The following is a 12500-nucleotide window of genomic DNA, read 5'->3' on the forward strand; positions in this document are numbered from 1 at the left end:
TAATCCTCTTAATAAAACACATACCCAAAATGGGACAAGCCTATTGGGAGGGAGGGTGAAATGCATTCCGATTACTTCACTGAGTACTCTAAGCCATAAGCTGAACAGGCATAAAGAAAGCCTTTTGTGTGTTCCTATTGTACATTACCAAGCATGGAAATGTGCTTGGAGGGGATGGGGGACATTTCTATTAACATCACATCTTAACCATATTCATGTAATCTCCCCCCCAACCCTCCATCAGAGCGGCTTAGGCAGGGGAAGTGCTTGTGGTGTAATAATCCATGTATCTGGTAGTTAATACTGGGATGGAAGTGGGGAGGGAGAGAGGGTCACTGCTGGGATTACGAGGGGGGTCTGTGTGTTCCAACTGATAAAGCCCATCGATCACAACCACCCCCGTACCCTCTCTCTTTCTCTTTCTCCCTCCCTCTCTCTCTCTCTCTCTCTCTCTCTCTCTCTCTCTCTCTCTCTCTCTCTCTCTTTCTCTCTCTCTCTCTCTCTCTCTCTCTCTGTCTCTCTCTCTTTCTCTCTCTCTCTGTCTCTCTCTGTCTCTCTCTCTCTCTGCCTCTCTCTCTCTCTCTCTCTCACTCACACACACACACACACACCCTCGGTGTGCTCCATCCTGGTGCGTAGCAGCAGCAGCCTGACATTTGATCAGGAGGAGAGAATCAATGGCCGGGTTGATCAGTGTCTTGTAATTATACGGAGGTAGTCAAAGATAACGAAGCAGCCCCGTTTGCAAAGTATCTGACTCACTAGCTCACAGTGACCTGCTTTAAACCACACAGTGACTGTCAATGTTTCATCACAGTGCCCCCTATGGACCACCCCCTGCTGGTGCACGTCTACAAGACACCCCGAGGATCAAGGGACCACGGATGAATGAGAAACATTTAAATATGGCTTACTTAACACTAGAACAGACGTGGCTTTTTACCTACTAAAAGCGCCACCTCTTTAGAATGTAAATCTGCTATTTACACACAACGACCACTAGTTGGCCGCTTGTAAATTAGCCTGCATCCAACACAGAAAAACAGCAAAATAGCTTCATACTAGCTTATCCTGATGTGATTTTGAAAATGTAAGGATACTGGGTGGTAGAACGCACATATCTAGGAAGAGTCATGAAAGGAGGGTCCTGAAATTTGATCGAGTACAAAGATATAACATTTTTCTTCACTCAGGGGTCATGGCTGTTCTAGGTGCAATCTGTTATTCAAGCAACAAGAAAACGATCTCCTGGTCACCTTCTTGGCCAACAACTAAGGGATGGAGCTGGAGAAATTGAACCACTCTCAATTTCATAGACAGAGCTAGGGATGTCATGGAGCTACATTCCGTGAGATAAAAAGTATTGTTTTAACCATGTTTTGAAATTATACATTGTTTGTAATTGCATTGAGTGAAACAAGCTTACATTTTACATATTTGTGAAAAAGTCTGCATGTCTGGCAATGTCATTTTTCTGTTTTTTCCAGATTATGAAAGGGGAGATAAGCTTTCAAATTATGAGTCATACATTGAAATCTGAAACAAGTTGAATAAGTCATGCATATTTGAATGTTGATACCCCCCAAATCACCAAGCCGAGAAATCCGCCCTCAAAGTATTCACAGGCAACAATAGCTGGTTAACTCCACCCCAACCACTCCCTCAAGACAACCACTCCGCCATTACACTACCTGTCATTATCTACCTGTCATCTGTCAGTGGGGTTGTCAGCTCAGGAAACAAACTTGCAGGGCTGACATGTTTACATTTCTAAATAATAATAATAATAATAATAATAATAATAATAACAATAATAATAATTCCATCTGGGCATCAAAGCTGTAATAAAAAAAATAAGACAGTACATTTAAAATGATTGCCCACTGTTACCAACAAGGCAAGGTTTCACAATTCCCGACATGAGGACCTTTTCATGAAACGGTGTCACATATACTTCCATTACATACTGTATACTTCCAGCATCAATGGGCTAATCCAAGATTGCTCCTTCAAGAGGAAAAGGAGACTTCCTAGTGGTCTCTTGTCCATCTAAAAGGGCTACATGACAAAAATAATAGCAGCAGTACTACATCCTCAGATATATTGTTGTCCTCAGATGATGTCCTACAATCACCTCAATGCACCTACTGGATCTGCATTTAGAAGAGAAGTTAATTGTCAGACACTTCAGGTTGATCAGTGAAATGCAACCTCTGATATGTGTGTCCCTTTTTAAAAAGAATAAATATTATTGAGCTGAAGTTGAATCCATTTATTGATCTCCCACCAACACCTATGAAACCAACATTAACACACCACCAAAATGCCTGAATCCCCATTTGGATCCTTCCACCTAAATGACAAAGTATCCCTTCTGTTCTTTCAAAATAAAACATGTCATCTTGTTTTAACTGAAATGACAAGATAACCATGCAGTTGTCACTAGAAATTAGTCGAACAAGAGGTAGACAGCATGATAAACCATTTGTAGTCCATTTTTTGTTTTGATATCTTCATATTTCCTGAATATAAATTAATCTCCTCTTCTTTCCGACATGCAAATCATTTAATGAGCAATCTGTCTTCACACAGCCCAACTATTAGAGGCATGATCCATTTACTTTTATCTCAATGTGATGGAGTGTAGCAGTTGCTCCTCGTTTGACTCAATTTATATCCCTTCAATAGTGACACATAAACCTGGCACAACTCCTAATGTGATCTCATCCATAATACTGCATGAGAGGACAATTATTTCACATGAAAAGATGAGATACATCTCCTCACTAGAGGACCTGCTGTGGATATGGCACCTATTGTATAGGACAACGTCCAAATAATATTCCATACATTTTGGCCTCAGTAGAAATTGACACTCATTGCCACTGGAATTAATTGCATTGTCGTGAGCTTAGAATGATAAGGTTCTATCTCCGTTTAGAGTAGTTCAGAGATATTGAGCGTCAAAGTTTTTACATTCCATTATGTTTCGTGAGATGGAACCTTTGTATTTTATTAATCATTGACAAACAAATGTCAACATTTTAAAAATAACACCACACAGGCATTAATAAACACCTAATGGATCAGATTATGTAAAAAACTCAATTTTGACAAAAATTGAGATAGAACCTTATAATTCTAACGTCAAGTTGTGTCAAAGTGCCAAGAAGAAAGAGCGTATTTTATTCAATAACAGGGGTAAAACATGTTATACGGCTTAAGTAAGGCATGGTTTACTTCAATTGTGCCTGTCAAAATACTGTTATTGTCAGATGTTTTGTAATTATTAAAAAAAGAAAAACTCTTGTGAAAAATTATTGTGCACTGCTTTTTTGAGTTTGTGCACATCAATGTGGTTATCTCTCAGACAAAGAGGGTTGCGGGTTAGATTGTTAATGTTATTCCTATGTCTGAAATGCTTAATTATCAATTAGACAAAATGTTCCAGCACCAAGAGTAACGATAGCTGTAATTTATGCATCTCATGAAAATGAATGGAAGATTAAATTCCATCCTTAAGATTTGATTGTGATAGGAATGAAAACGACTATTTCAAAAAATGCATTTTCCCCTCGTTTTATTGGACCTTGACTCTGACCTGGTGCAGAGTGATAATTATGAAAGGCAATTTAAGGCATTTAACGAATTCCAGTCAGGATTCACTTATGAAGCATTTTTGCCCTCCTCGCTTTCATCGTTGCTCATTAAAGCAATTACCTTCAGATGCCTAATAAACCTCCCACAAGCCTTCTCTGACACCAAAGCACAGGCCTCAGATCAGACGCGGAACAGAAAGGACGATTATGGGGATGGGCAGTGGCTAAATGTGCTCTAAATCACTGTTGTCACCCAGCTTCACTGAGGTCTTAGTACTTATGCTAACATACTGTTGTCACCCAGCTTCACTGAGGTCTTAGTACTTATGCTAACATACTGTAACGTGCAAGACAGAAAGCTGTAGTGCTATAATAATAATAATAATAATAATAATAATAATAATAATAATAATAATAATAATACCACTACTACTAATAATAATAATAAATATAACCGCAAGCGGCAATGGGGCATGTTCCTACAGATATGCCCCCATAACCATAAATGGGGTGTGACAGACACGGGGTAGACCTACAGACAGGTTGTAGATTGACAGATAGGGGGTAGACCTACAGACAGGTTGTCGATTGAAAGATAGGGGGTAGACCTACAGACAGGGGGGTAGACCACTCACTTAATATGGGCTAAGTTGAACTCATGATATACTAAGCTATGATATTATGAAGTACCCTAGGACCACGGGCCTGTAAGGTGCCAGTCACCTAATTATGGCCTGATATACATAGGCTACTGATGATAATATACACTAAGCGTAAATACGAAAATACATTGTGGATTAACCTTCCCCAGTTAATGACCATGTTGTATAGTTCATGTCAAGCATTTCACTACTTAGAATGTGCTTACACTGTATTCTGCAAGCATAGTATGCCACCCCCATCTGACTGAATCAGATAAAGCGGTCATGAGAAGATGAGTTATTAGCATTAGCCTTAGCTTTTAGCCCAAATGGTCACATTTCAAAGGCCTGTTTTTTTTCTATTTATGAAAATGCTTCAACATGGTAACACATTGTAGTGCCAAGATGCATTGTTAATCAGACATGGGGGGTAGATAGATGGGTAGGTAGGTAGGTAGGTAGGTAGATGGGGGGTAGGAAGGTAGGTAGATAGGGGGGCGGTTAAGGGGATCTACTGTCGGTAGATAGCGAAGAGGCTGGTTAAGAAAGTGAAACAGTATCACACATCCCAGACAGTAGGATTGTGTGTAGCTATTCTATAATTTAAAGCAATAAAACATGAAGACCTGAAGCCTAGCATCTTACCCTGCCTTCTACAATAATACACCCAATCATAATGCAATATATACTGTATGTTCATTATGTTGGATTAGGGGACAGAGGTGGCTTACTAATGAAGGATATTTAACAGAGAGAAGCACATACTGTGTATATACATCAAAAACAGTTGAATTAGTTTGAGCTACATAATACATTCAATCTTAGGCAAGAGTTAGAAGGTAACGCTAGACAAGCGCCAAGAAGAAGAGACAAGACTCAACCCTTAACATAACTCTTTACCTTTCTCTCCTAGCTTTCCACTGAGACACTATAGATACTGACTATCTCTAGATACACATACAGTATCAATGATGTTTATGGCCTCCATGGCATCTGACCTGACCCAGAGAACATTATGAAGATGCTCCGGGTTATTTTAAAGTTATTTTAAGGATCAGTAAAATACTCATTGCTTTTGCCCCTTAGCAAGAAGATCAATCTGTTATCTACAATCAATACTGTGGAACTCAACTATCGTAACCAGAAATCAAAGTCAGCACTTTGATAAAATAGAGTTATCGGCGATATTGGTTTAGCCAGAGTAAACAGAGTGTTTGGAAGAATGGGCAGAGAGAGAGAATGGCAGTGTGTTAGCGAAACACTGCAGTGAGCAAAACATCTCCAGTCGTTGGATTATGACTTACTTTGAGTTTTGATTTGACCAGATAAAAACATTCATCGTCATATATCTCAACACAATGTCATCTATATTTACTCATGGTTACCATTATTCTTAATGTCTGTTTCAATTTCATAATTGAAATTCACCTAAATCTGTTCTAAAACCTCCTGAATCCATAAACATAAATGTTTGTATAAGGTCTGTACCGGTATATATATGTTCATCAATCTATAACGCTTTTCAGCATTAAATAAAATGATGAATCCATCACCACTGATGATCGTTATGAAGTAGCCAGTTGTACTTAGCAACAGAGCAGTCAGTGGGGAGAATATAATCTTTTTTACAAAACCCCTCGATCTTGTTTTGTGTCGACATCAAATAGAGTCTCAGATGCCTTCTGGGACAGAAGTGGCATTGCAGCCACCTGCCAAAAAACACTTCAATTGTGTGCTGCTTTTAACAGATATTTCAGAGACTTTGACAGTGTGTGTCTGGGATCCCAAGATAATCTTGTGGTGAATGTGTTATGTGTGTGTGCGTGTGCGTGTACGCGTGTGTGTGTGTGTGTGTGTGTGTGTGTGTGTGTGTGTGCGTGTGCGTGTGTGTGTGTGTGTGTGTGTGTGTGTGTGTGCGTGTGTGGGTGAGTGTGTGTGTGTGCTATCTTGTCAGTTGTCAGTGGTCCTGGACACAGCCATAGACATCAACATAAGTCCAAGAAAAGGTTAAAACAGCTACCTCATATAACTCTATCAGATGAGGTCGAATGCCAAGAAAATAGGGTTCACAATTTAGGCACAAAGTCTACAACAATCACATGTGGTGATTGAATGTATGTGTGTGTGTGCGTGTGTGTGTGTGTGTGCGTGTGTGTGTGTGTGTGTGTGTGTGTGTGTGTGTGTGTGATCGTGCGTGTGTGTGTGTGTGTGTGTGTGTGTGTGTGTGTGATTGTGGTGCTGCCGGGGAGGGGGTATATTCTTTCCCTAGATTCAGGGTGAGGGGTGATAGTGTAAGAGGGGGAGGGGTGAGTGTAAGAGGGTGAGGGGTGATAGTGTAAGAGGGTGAAGGGTGAGAGTGTAAGAGGGTGAGGGGGCGAGGAGAGAACTATTTGTGATCTTAGAATTATAAGGTTCTATCTCCGTTTAGGGCAGTTCAGAGATATTGAGCGTCAAAGTTTTTACATTCCATTATGTTTTGTGAGATGGAACCTTAGTATTTTATTAATTACTAACTCAAAAATGTCAACATTTTTAAAAAAAATAACACCACACAGGCATTAATAAACACCTAATGGATCAGATTATGTAAAAAACTCAATTTTGACAAAAATTAGAACGTTATAATTCTAACGTCACGTACTCACGTCACAGCCTTTCTCTGGGGTCCATTTCCAGTGTCTCTTCTCTACTTTCTTAGCAGCTGTGGAGTGGATCACGGCATGGCCTTTCAGCCAAGGGTTCAGGGCCAGGGTACTCTGTCGAGGGATAGGGGGAGGGAGGGATGAGGGGGGGAGAAGGGAGAAGGGAGGAAAAACTCAGCTTCACAGTGACATAAGAGAGCAGGTATGGTGTGTATGGAAACGTGACAAAGAGAGAAAGAAAGAGATAGAGCATGATAGAGTGTGAGGGAGAGTTTTGTGTGTAATTTGTAAGTACTGTAACTTTCTAAAATATAAAAACACATTATTGGTGAGATATTAAAAAAAAATCTATATGTTTTTAATGGAAAATGTAAGAATGAATGTTACTTTTCTGCTAGATGTATTTATTATCAAATAAATACGAAAACGTCTGTGTTTTTCTTCGTCAGCATGCTACGCTGCTCTATATTCACTCCGACGGTTGTCCAGGTATATTTTGATAACCAATGGAGCGTTATAAAAAATAAAAATAAAAACTCGAACAACACTCAATGAAAAGCCACGGTGGTATTACCTATCCTTGACACTACCCCAGACGATAACAGGCTCAAACCAATGAATAAATTATGCCTTTAAAGTGTATCTGAATTAGACTTTTTATGCCGTTCTTATAAAGACCGGAGGTGCAGTACATACTCGCTACTTGGTCAGAAGCACCTGAGGCCATTCTCGCCCTCTCCTCTTCCCCATCTCTCTCTCTCTCACTCTCTCTCTCTCTCTCTCTCTCTCTCTCTCTCTCTCTCTCTCGGTTGCTCTTCCCTCTCACTCTCTCTCTCTCTCGGTTGCTCTTCCCTCTCACTCTCTCTCTCTCTCTCTCTCTCTCGGTTGCTCTTCCCTCTCACTCACTCTCTCTCACTCTCTCGGTTGCTCTTCCCTCTCACTCTCTCTCTCTCTCTCTCTCTCTCTCTCGGTTGCTCTTCCCTCTCACTCTCTCTCTCTCTCTCTCTCTTCCTCTCTCTCTCTTCCTCCTCTTCCTTTCCCTACCTCTCTATCACACACACACACACACACACACACACACACACACACACTAAGCCAGCAGATTTCAAAACACTGTCCTCACACTGTCCTCAAACAATCAAGTGTAGCCCAACTCTCCCCTCTAGACTGGGTGATCCTGCAGACTTCCATGACCACTGATCAGCAATCATGAGCCTCTCCACTGTCTGTAATCATAAACACAACACACTCTCTTTGCATTGCACAGTCGAGCATTGTGTATTACCCACACCATTCATGAATAGATGGGGACTCGGAAGCAGAGACTTGGATAAAACATTTGATTGTATACTCGATTGAGCATGTGTATTATACTTCTAGTATTCATAATAACAACAGATTAGTTATTGTTACACAAAGCCATAGTCTGAATACACAGGGGGGGGCATGTCGGTACAGATATGTTTTGTAAATATATTATTGCCTGTGGCAGGGACTGTGGTAGGGAATCCATCTTAGACAGTTAGATTCAAATGTACACTTTCGGTCCACTGATTATCAAATGCCTTGCCCAGGTGTATCCCCCAGACACGGCACTAGTTCTCCATGAGAGGATGTTCAGGTTTTGTTTTCAGGCGCTGCTTCCCTTTGTGAGTTTCCTTGTCTGGGGTGCAGATGGTGCAGATGGATATTCTCTTCCCTTCTGTATGCACACTACAATCATCCCTCTTGCACTGCCCTAAAAAATATATGAACAAGTATTTCCCTACAGGTTCTTATGCAAATATCCACAGTATGGAGCGCAGAAAGTAGCATCCCCGAGCAGCGTTTTGTATATATTCACCATGGAATCATTTTCCAGTATTTTCTTCTCTCATTTTCTCCAATAACATCAGCAAACCCTCCTCAATTAGTATCCCACAGGCTATGTGACGAAACATAAAGCATCTTCTTTTAATATTTTCACAGTAGGCAGTGGAGGAAAGACTATTTCATACAGAGGTATGGGGTGTTAAAAAAAGGCCGGGCCAAACATAACCTGTTTCTCTCCTACTGTGTTAGCCACGCTAAATGAAATGTCCCACTTTTATGCCGCACCAAACATCATCCTATTAATTCTTTAATTTCACACCTAATAAAGTGTAGTTACACCGCAGCGTGAGGTCCATATTGAAACAATAAAAAATACTCTTCTTCTTACTTTATTGTCTGTTAAGGACTGTGGTACTTATGTATTTTTATATTATGGGGGTCTAGATAAACCAATATGTTTGTATCAAACGCTCATAGGTAATTCTTGAAAATGGCACGGTAATTTAGCTGGGGGGATGTGATCGTACAATAGCTCTCCTGGGACTTAATAGTAACAATGATGCTTTGACAGCATGGACACCACATCAAGTCAATGTGTCGCTGTCCTTATTTGATCAAAACAGCCTATGTTCATGTGTTCAGTCCAGCGACAAAACAAAGAGCCTGTTTTTGATCAAGAACTATTACATTGGCTGCTAGACACATTGCAGTTGTTTGACATCATCCAAAAAAAGAGATTGGAAATAAACAAACATCATTAGTGCTCGGTGCCCAGTGTGGCTGTGGAACTGGGACAAACGGTGGAGGAAGTGATCGTCATCCAAGGGGTGGAGAGTCGCGAGGCGTGGAGCCTTGTGTACTCGCTGGCAGGCGTGGCAGGACTTGTGACTGAAGCTCGGTCTAGGGATCAATGCCAGGCCACCCTACAGAACTGCAAGCTAAACCCTTCATTCTTCATTCTCTTCACGTGTGGCGCCGCAGGGGGCATCAACGACTCAACGATGACTCTACTTTCTCTGCGGACTCGTGAAGGCCTGCAGCATTGATGGTGTTGACCCCAAGTATTCCAGTGACTTCCTGAAGAAATCACACTTTTCTCACCGGACGTGCACGTCAAATAACCTGAAAACCTTAGAACAGACTTAGTCCCCCCCCCCTCCTGCAGAGCGACCCACTTACAGGCCTGTATTGACCTTCTCTCCTCGAGTGGAAAATGTACAAGAGAAACAGATCCATGCCGGGGTCCAGCCTGGACCCACTACTAATGGTGTTTGACAGCAGTTAATCTGCTGTTGTTACAAAATGGTTAAATGAAGAAAAATAGCAAAGGAAATGGACAGCAGTGTTAATCCTCTGGCTTTCAACCTAGGGTGACTGAGGTTAAACCTGGCTTATATGAAATACAAGCCCAAGTCTCATTGTTTGAACTGACCCTGATCAAAATGGAGGTAGCAGACATGCATCATTCATATCGCTGTGATCCTTACATACACCCTATTATTATACCTTCCTCAAGCATGGTTTAACATTATACATACATACCGGTACATACATACATACATACATGCATACATACATACATACATACATACATACATACATACATACATACATACATACATACACATATACAGGCATACACACATACAAAGGCAATTATATTATGCCACTGTAGGATTTTCTCAGAAAAGTCAAATGTTACGCATCTCGATGGGATCGATAATGTGCACGAGAAGAGGGATTCATCCATATGTTCGGATCAATACCTCCTCTACTGCACAGCCACCTTGTGATTGTACACATCCTCATTTCCACAGTGGATCTACATGGTAACTAAGAGGCAGTCAGACCTCACGGAGCAGGAATTAAAACTACCCGTGTTACAGCAACAACATCCCTGACCGGTGGTGACACATCATTAGCATGTATATATGCACGTGTCTTCATGCTATTGTTTGTATGTGTGTCATCGCCTCGCCTGCGTCCCTGCCTGTGTATGTGTATGTGGGTGTGATAATGTCATAAAAAAACAAAACAGTGTAAATAACAGAAGACAACTACTCCCCTACTGTTTGTCTGACCTTTCTACTGGATAGTTGGGGGGGGGGGGGGGGGGGGCAGCGTTTCGGGTTCGCACAGAAGGTCTTGTCTAAACCCAGGCCCATCTGTGAGTGTTGGCTGCGTCCATAGGGGGGGGAGAGAGAGGGAGCCCAGCCCCGCGTCTGGCTTTCTCACTCTCCACTGATCACACAGGGCCCCAAACAGATGGGAGATCAATAACGCCCTCCGCCAGGCCCACAGTATGCAAACTGCAGAGCCCTCCGAGGAAATCAAATAGGGGAGGGGGGGGGGGGATATATGATGGACGCGGGGAATGGGCAAATCAGATTCAGCTGGAAGCAGTGATAACATCAGGGGCTGAGGAGCTTAAGAAGCCCGGCTTAGACATGCAAGCCAGGGAGATGCCCGGGAAATACTAACCCATAGTAACAAGCGTCAAGGAGCTGTGTGCACTGCCACACTATGGCAACAATCATGTCGCACTACGGTGTGTGACACATTGACACGTCGCGTGAAATCCATGTTAGGCTAGTATTCATCGGATTGATCAATGTTTCTAAATTCTTTACAGGCAAACCAGAGAACGTCAGATTGGTCGATAACACTCCTTAAGCATTTAGTGATTCTATGGCCGGTAAACAAATGTTGTATTTTGTTTTGGAAAAGATCATAAGACGCTGAAGACATTCATAGGGGCTATTATTAGAAGAGCCGTTGGTGCCTGCCCTTTCCGTGCCTAATCAATAGCCGCGCCATATTGTGCAATAAATTACCTTGACCTTCCTCGTGTTGCAAAACAAGACCTCCCTAGAAGGACTCTGCATGCAAGACATGTGCGGGAGCTTAGTATGCATAAGCTCGCACGGCTACACGACTTAACTCTTTCCCACATTAGTCTTCATCATAAACAGGAGATTATGTAGTGTTGAGAGGTGGCAAATGGTTAAACGTGAGCAGGCATTTCTGTGCCATACACTTACTCTTCTCCTAAAATCAATAGAGGAATTTCCACATATTGATCTACCGTTAGAAAGATAGAGCAACAGCCTTTGGGTCAGCAATATTAAATGTAGAAGAGAATATAATTTGTTGTCCTGTATGAGTAGAAACATAACATATAAGTGTCCGGTTCACCAGAAAAATCCATCTTCACTATGGGTGCTGTACAGTATGTACTTCCAGACAACAAAATGCCCGTTTGAGGGCAAAAGAAGTGTAATGTGTAAATGAGTTTGTAAATGTCATGGGGTCATTCTTTATTTTTCTTCCACAATATTTTCACAGTAGTCATATCATTTCAACAGCTATCTTATACTGTATCTCATATGTAAGGACAAGGATGAGTCTTATAACTGAACAAATTCTCTTTGTAAGTCACATGACTGATTATTTGATGAACACAAATCTAATAACAGGTAACATTTGAGACTCATGACCCTGTTTAGGTTCCTCTCTCCTTATTCGGTTGTTAAGTCGTGACAGATGTTTCCGGGTCCAAAGTTGACTGAGGCGCTCTCTTCGAAATGCCTCAGTAATAATAATAATTCATTATATTTATATAGTGCTTTTCTGAGGCTCAAAGACCCTGACAATATGGGGAAAACAGGAAAGTGCTGTGTCCCTTGTTGTATGAATAGATCTGAACAATTGAACTGTCATTCTACCGCTGTAGTACACTGGTACTCTGGTGCGGGGGATTTCTGGTTTGGACCCGGAAATTGCTAAACGTCACATTTGACGTTAGA

At 41.5% G+C, this 12500-nt stretch overlaps 1 protein-coding gene across 1 annotated transcript in view; it reads right to left on the reverse strand.

Moving 5' to 3' along the window:
- dpyda (dihydropyrimidine dehydrogenase a) overlaps positions 1-7609 on the reverse strand; it is a gene marked incomplete at both ends in the record, with an annotated part of 40748 nt that extends 33139 nt beyond the window's left edge. The window contains 2 exon segments of the mRNA XM_080543992.1: positions 6886-6996; positions 7586-7609. Of these exon segments, the coding sequence (XP_080400118.1) occupies positions 6886-6996; positions 7586-7609 (135 nt within the window).
- Positions 7610-12500: the final 4891 nt, after the last annotated feature.

This window comes from Nansenia antarctica (genome assembly GCF_963989245.1).
Source record: "Nansenia antarctica genome assembly, chromosome: 13".
NCBI classification, from domain to species: Eukaryota; Metazoa; Chordata; class Actinopteri; order Argentiniformes; family Microstomatidae; genus Nansenia; species Nansenia antarctica.